General features: G+C 53.8%; 1 protein-coding gene across 1 annotated transcript in view; it reads right to left on the bottom strand.

Moving 5' to 3' along the window:
* Positions 1–555: 555 nt before the first annotated feature.
* Positions 556–6,839, bottom strand: part of NAT8L (N-acetyltransferase 8 like) — a 28,161-nt gene continuing 21,877 nt past the window's right edge. Inside the window, exon 3 of the mRNA XM_059818140.1 lies at positions 556–1,001. Within this exon, the coding sequence (XP_059674123.1) occupies positions 634–1,001 (368 nt within the window). The 3' untranslated portion in view covers positions 556–633. The remainder of the gene's footprint in view (positions 1,002–6,839) is intronic.

Genomic DNA, 6,839 nt, shown 5'->3' with positions numbered 1-6,839 from the left:
CTCAGACATTTGGCAGAATGAGGCACATCCAAAAAAAGTGCAACACCAGTGCCGTGGCGGCAGTGCGATGTGTTTGAGTGCGTGCACGCGCTTTCCTCTTCATGCATTGTAGCAAGCGGGTTGGGGCGGGGGTTTTTTTGCCCCCCACCTTCTCTTTGAAAACTATTAACCAGTAAATAACGGTAAGACGAATGCATATTCTACTTACTGGTGCATGAAATACTGAAAACAGCATTCAAGTAATATTTCTGCACTATTATGAATGCATCACTATGTTATCTTACATTTGGAAAAGGAGAAGACTATGTACACCAGAGCAGTGGTACTATTTTGCAGGTAAAGTTTCTGTGCTTTACGGAGGTACCTGGGAAGGAGAGGCCGCCGGTCCGCTCCGCTCTGCCCCACCGGGTCGCAGGACTCCCAGCGCCACCACCTACAGCATGCGAGGAAGGCGCGCTGCTCAGCCGGGCGATCGAGCTGCACGGAGCAAACCAAAAGATGACATGAGGGAACAAAAACTCAACCCAAAATTGGCAAATCAACAGTGACGAGAAATAGAAGGGCAATTTATTATTTTTGAAGGGGGAGGAGGAAAAAAAAAAAATTTTTTTTCTTTTGGTTGGTTGGGTTTTTTTATTCTTCCCGCAGCTGCAGGCGGTAGCGGTGGTAGCGGAGCTGGAAAAACATTCTCTCCAGTAAGGAGCGCGTCATCCCCGGCAGGGCGTAATGTTCGACGACACCCACGTGCTTGAACCCCAAGGACTCGTAGAGCTTGTGGGCTGCCATCTTCACGGCCGTGGTTCCCAGCACAACGGAGGAGTAGTTGTTGAGCATGGCAAACTCCAGCACTTTGCGGCCCAGGGCCTTGGCGATCCCTTTGCCGCGGTAGTTGGAGTCGACAGACATGCGGCGCAGCTCCACCGTGTTGTCTTCCTCGTTGCCCCGTGCCGCCACGATCCCCACCACGTTGCCGTCCAGAACGGCGACCCAGAAGCAGGAGCCTGCGGGAGATAAAGCAGCACATGTAGCCGCGGGCCACCACAGATGGGCAAGGCAGGCAAAGCACCCATTGACAAACACACCGAGGGGAGCCAGGCTTGGGGTCAGAAATCACCTCTCTGTCACCCATGGGGACTAATGACCTCCATAAATAGGGACCAAACTTTCTTTTCCCTTCACGCTGTGAAAGAAGAGTTGTTTTCCAGAGGAAAATCCAGAGGAAAGTCACTACAAACCAAAACATGAGATTCCTAGGGACCAAGTGTTATGAAGTGCCTTTGGCTGCCCTCACAGACAGGTCCTCCGCTCATGGTGGCACATGACGGGTAACTTCTGACCCGCACAGAGTCACACTCTCCTGTCCTACCACTCGCTTCACTGCAGTCAGTCCCAGAAACCTCCCAGCACAGCACAACCCATCTTTGGCTGCTTGTTGCATCCCACCCCAAGACCCAGCAGTGGCGCAGGCAGCTCCTCGCATGCTCTGCTGCCAAACGTCACTAGGAGCCGCACCTCCCAGAGGCTCTCGTCCCCAGGCGAACAACTTGCCTGCATCGCGGGCAGCACGTCACCAGCCTCATCAGCTGAGTGCTGTGGATGTGCTCTGGGCAGACCTGGGGTCTCCAAACCCAGCAGGACTGGCCGCAGGCAGGCGGGGAGCCCACGGAGGAGAAGCACAGAGTGGTGCGCAAAGCATCCTTGGTGACTGGGGAGGGCAGGATCAGATGCCAGAGAGGGGAGGGAAACGCTGAACCCCTTTCCCTAGTACTGTGGCAACAGGCAGGGAGCCAGCTTGGAACAGGGTGGGAGCCCCCGTGCTGGGGCACAGCAGGCATGGCTGGGGCACGGGGAGGTGGTAGAGCCTCCCTAGGTCTGGAAAACCTGTGCCTGCTGTGGGCCAGACACCCAGCCACGGTCCCGACCTCTTGTTGGGACTCGTAAGGATGTTGCTTTTCGGGTGCGATGCAAGAACAACCCTGATGGCTCAGGGCTCCCAGTGACTCCTCCTGCCACCCCCTTCTGCACCCACAAGGACCTGATACGAAAGGCTAAATAAGTGACTGCCTGCCGATGCACATCCAGATATGTGAGCGCATCCTCCTCTTGCAGACTTCAGGGGCTCAGTGCAGGACTTGCCTAAGACAGTTTCAAACAGAAAATCCAAACCGGGCAGCAAGATGAGAAACTAGGGCCACGAAAGCCAGCGAAGCACGAACAGGGGAAAATGCCATATAGACCCCCTGGGAAGAGCATCTCCGTGCACAGCCAAGATCAGGCTCACCCACCCCTTTTTGCACATTTTTGGGTGCTCATGGCCAGGCCAGCCTTGCTTTGGAGCTGCTGCTCCTCCTCTGCTGCCATAACCCAGGCGAGAGCATCTCATGGGCTGGAAATACAGCGCTCAAATAACTTGGGCCAAAACCACGTAGAGCTTCAGGGAGCAAAACCAGCCCCATCCTTAATTGCACCCAAGCACTGCTCAGCAGGCTCGCTGCTCCGGGAACAAGGACGTGGCTTAAGGAACAGGCTGCGCTTTTGGGGGTGCAAGGGGTTAGCACTGCTGCTCTGCAATGGGGCCAAAGGCTTGGTGGGGCAAGCGCTGCCTTCAAGAGGCCAAAGCAAAACCCATCTAATCAAAGCCCAGCAGCCTGAAGGGCACACAGCTGGGCTCAGGGCAAGCACCCCCGGCTCCCAAGCACTCCAACTGCAGCCCCACTGATGAAGCTGGGGCTCCACGGTCCAAATAAAACGGGACCTTGCTGGAGAGAGGCACCGATATCATCCCATCCCACTGCTCATACTGGCCAACAAACATTAAAGCCAATGCAATTAGAAACTGCTGCAACTCTGGAGTATTACAGCATCACTTGGCCCCACCAGCAAGCAGACTTAAAAAAACCCCAACAAATTAAATTCAAGTAACAAATTACTCAGTTCTTAACTAAAGATCCTCAGAGAAAATCCTGGTGAAGGAGAAGTGTCTTCAATTGAACTTAAAAGACCAATGTTGTCAGCAACTGCGACCTTAGCTTGGATATTGCTTAAATAACACCCAAGAAAGCCACTATTCAATAATGGCAACTAAGGAGGAGCACTGACAGGTCTCTTGCCAAGAAGGAAAGCACTGAGCTTCAGCCCTGAGGAGGAACATGGCTTCACCTGGAGGAAGAGGATCCCAGCACAAGAGAAACCCCTGGTGTGCTGCAGGCGGTGGCCTTCTCCTTCCCCAGCACTAAGCAGAAGGAAGCCTGACTTGGGCAGCAGCTCCATCTTTAGCATCAACCTGGCCAACTGCCCCAAGCCAAACACATGGCACATCTCCATAAGGACCAGTGTTAAATAGCCCAGGTGGGTGCTGAGGGTGCACGGCACCACTCCCCCTGCAAAATAGCGGGGGGGAAATGAATAAGGCAACTCAAAGTCCTTGGTTACTGGAGGAGAGCAAAGCACAGGGCAGCGGGAGGTGCCTCCCAGGCTACTGCCTGCAGGACAAATGCACCTTGTGAATCAGCAAAGCCATCCGAAAGAGATGGCCGAGGTCTTCCATGATTCCCCACGGCACAGCCCAGCTGCCGAGGAAAAGCCGGGTACAAATGAAGTGTGGGGGACCAGCCCAGGTTCAACCCAGCACACTGGGCTTGTCCCCACCTTCAGAGTGACGCACAGCTCCAGCGATGCTCACTTTTGTTCCCACTGCGAGCAAGTCATTACGCTGTCGCTATCTAGGTCAACAGCTAATTTCTAAAACACCGGAACCCATCTTGACCCATTTATCACAAGCTGTTAAGATGTTTCTCCTCCACTGCCACGTTGACAGTGCGGCTTGTTCCCCTGCATTTGCCTGGATCTCAAAACATAATTTATTCAGACACAACCCCAGACGAAGACCTACAAGCGCTGAAGCCCAGCAGCCACTTCCCCTCCGAATACAAATCTCGGAGCTGGGAGCTCACTGCTCTCTGCTCCGCAGCCTTGCTTTTAAACCGCTTGTCACGTGGCAGCTCTGCCCAACGCACCCCCCAACCCATCCATCATGCCTCTGGCCGCGTGGCAAGCACACCATGAAATTGGGGCCACAGTGATCCTCACCCCTACAAGCACAGACACCGATTTCAGCTCCCGTGGCATAGCCCAAAAAGGGAGTTCACGAGTCCCCCCGTGTTCGGGGAGCAGAGGTGGGATGCTCCCCCAGGGACACACAGTGCTTCCCCAGCACCCACCTTGTCCTGAGGCAGCCCCCAAAAGTGCCACAAAACGGCCGGTGACCGGTGCCCACTGAGCTGCAGCCGGTGGCACAGCCACCATGTCCCTGTCACCCAGCCTTGCGCGCGGCAACTCCTCCTGGAGCTATCAATCAGAGGTATCAGTCTAGGTTTCTGTTGGCCGAGGTTACATGATTCCTTCCCTGATTGCTTTCCGATTTTATTCCTGATTTTCCCTTCTTAGCAGGCACCTCTCCTCTGTGCCCACCAAGCCCAAGAAACTGCTAAAGCTCACTCAGTAACACTTCCCACATTTGTAACATGGCACGTTTGCAGTATTTTTGGGTCTTCTGCATGTTTAAAACCCAAATCTGGACATGCCCATCATGGCAGAGCCCACAAAGCTCTTCATGTCCCCACCTCCCCTCCCACTGCCCTCCAGGATGGAGCCCATACTCTCACACCCGTCCATCCCGGTGGGGACCAGCCCACGTGGAAGCAGCATGACAGCAAACCTGCACTCCATGTTAGTTTATACTTGCAACTTTAAAGCTTAATTATAATGATTTTGAGTTCAACGTGAAAAGAAATAGTATCTGGCACATCTCCCAGTGTGTGTTGTGTGCACAACGCTTATAATTAGCAGCAGACAGGACACATCTGCTGAAACAATGCGAGTTGTATTCAGCTCTCATTTACACCAGCGCCATCAGTTCCCAAGACTTTTACCCTGCTACCCACCCCGTGTCTGTGCCCGCTCTGACAATCACCGGTGGCCAGATCCTTCAACCTCAAGTTTCCAAAGGTGGCTACAAGCCCAGGAGCAGCTTTCACCCATGGGGCTGTCAAATCCCTCCTCCAGGGAGCTGTGTCCCATTTGGATGGGGATTTGCTACCGAAAGCTGTTTTGAGGTCCTACCACATGCTGCTGACCTTGGGCTGAGACCTTCTCTCCTCTGGGCAAACCCTCCAGTTTCAGAGCACGAACCCTGAAGGTCTTCAGTTTGCTTTTTACCTAAACTCAACATGTTCTCAGCAGTCCCAGCCAGCTGCAGCTCCTCACTGTATCCACTCTTCCAGCAGCACTTACTCTGGAGCAGGGTGGAAGCACCCTGGGAAAACCACCCCACGCTGCCACTCCCCAGGGCTGGGATGGGGGGGGAGGAGTGTCTCTTTCCCATCTTTTCCCCAAGGGGATTGACACAGAGCCTGTCTTGTTTGTGCACTTTTTCATACCTAGGATGAAATAAAATTAACTTCATCTCACCTGTCAGTAATGAGCAACAACCTTATTGCTCGCAGTGCTATTAATAATGGGAGCTGGCGTTTTACTCTCTCACACCGCTATCTGAAAACAATCACTGCTGCAAAGACAAACACAAACCCTGACGGCTACAACTCTCCCTGCCCTTCAGACACTCATCTCGTGGCAGCATCTCTGTCTTCACTCTCATCTGCCTCCATCTTCTGGGGTCCCCCGTCAACTCATCGCTACAGCCATCCAAAGCCCTCCAGCTCACCCTGCCCTAAACCCCCCTCTAGGTTTTTGACCCTGCAAGAAAATTTACTCCAAGGTCTGTTCTTCATGGGACGTCTTGCATTTAACTCCAGCTGCCCTGCAAACACCACTCTGGAGTACTGGAGGTACCTACTGGAGGCATTAGCTGTTTCCAGCCAAACACCAAGCCTCTTTGCAGCACTGTCCCTTGCCTCCTGGTCCAACTTGGCCCCTCCAGGCTGCCAACAGGTGAAGGTGAGGAGAAGCAGCCATGGAAAGCCCCCCACCACCTTGCTTGGCTCTCTCCACTCCCCCAGCCCCCTGCCTCACCACACAGAGTCTTGACTTCAGGAACTCACAGGTGAAAGCTGTAATAAAGGAAGAAATTTTTTATGATGAGGGGGGTGAGACACTGGAACAGGTTTCCCAAAGAAGCTGTGGGTGCCCCATCTTTGGAAGTATTCAAGGTCAGGTTGGATGGGGCTTTGAGCAACCTGATCTATTGCAAGATGTCCCTGCCCATGGCAGGGGGTTTGGACTAGATGGTCTTTAAAGGTCTCTTCCAACCCAAACCATTCTACGTGCATAACAAGGAAGATGATTTGGGGTTCTTCATACTTCACAGCAAGGTCAAACGTGGTTCCTCAGGTGGCGGCACCCAGGGCCTGAAAGCACACATGATGGCAATATCTTTCTGCACTAAATTTAAGCATGATCCCCAACTTTTGAGGACCAAACAAGAGCATTCTTCTAATCTGCCCACCCCTCTCCTGCAGCGCAGGCTGCCCTCAGGCTCCACACACGCTGCGTGCCCCACGCCCCGAGGGCTCCCCTGGAGCGGTGGCACTGCGCTGGCGGCTCACCCTCCACCCAAAGCACCCACCGCTGCTGCCCAAGGAGGACATGCCACGTGATCCCCGGCTGTGCTTGCAAGCCTCCTCTCCCGCTCTCCTCCACTGTCATGAGCTGCACAGCTCTCCCCCACGCAGCCGACGAGGATGGTGGGTGAAAATAAATTCATTTATTTTTGCTGCAAATTCTTCTACACCCCTCGGTGAATAAAAGGCCGGTGGGTGGATGGGTGGAAAGATTGGAGCCAAAAGCAATAGCAGAGAGTACTGCTAGAAGAGAGGGGGAAA

The sequence above is a fragment of the Gavia stellata genome, chromosome 5, assembly GCF_030936135.1.
Source record: "Gavia stellata isolate bGavSte3 chromosome 5, bGavSte3.hap2, whole genome shotgun sequence".
NCBI lineage: Eukaryota > Metazoa > Chordata > Aves > Gaviiformes > Gaviidae > Gavia > Gavia stellata.
Note: the sequence above shows the minus strand (reverse complement) of the source record. Positions and strands in the feature narration are given on the sequence as shown.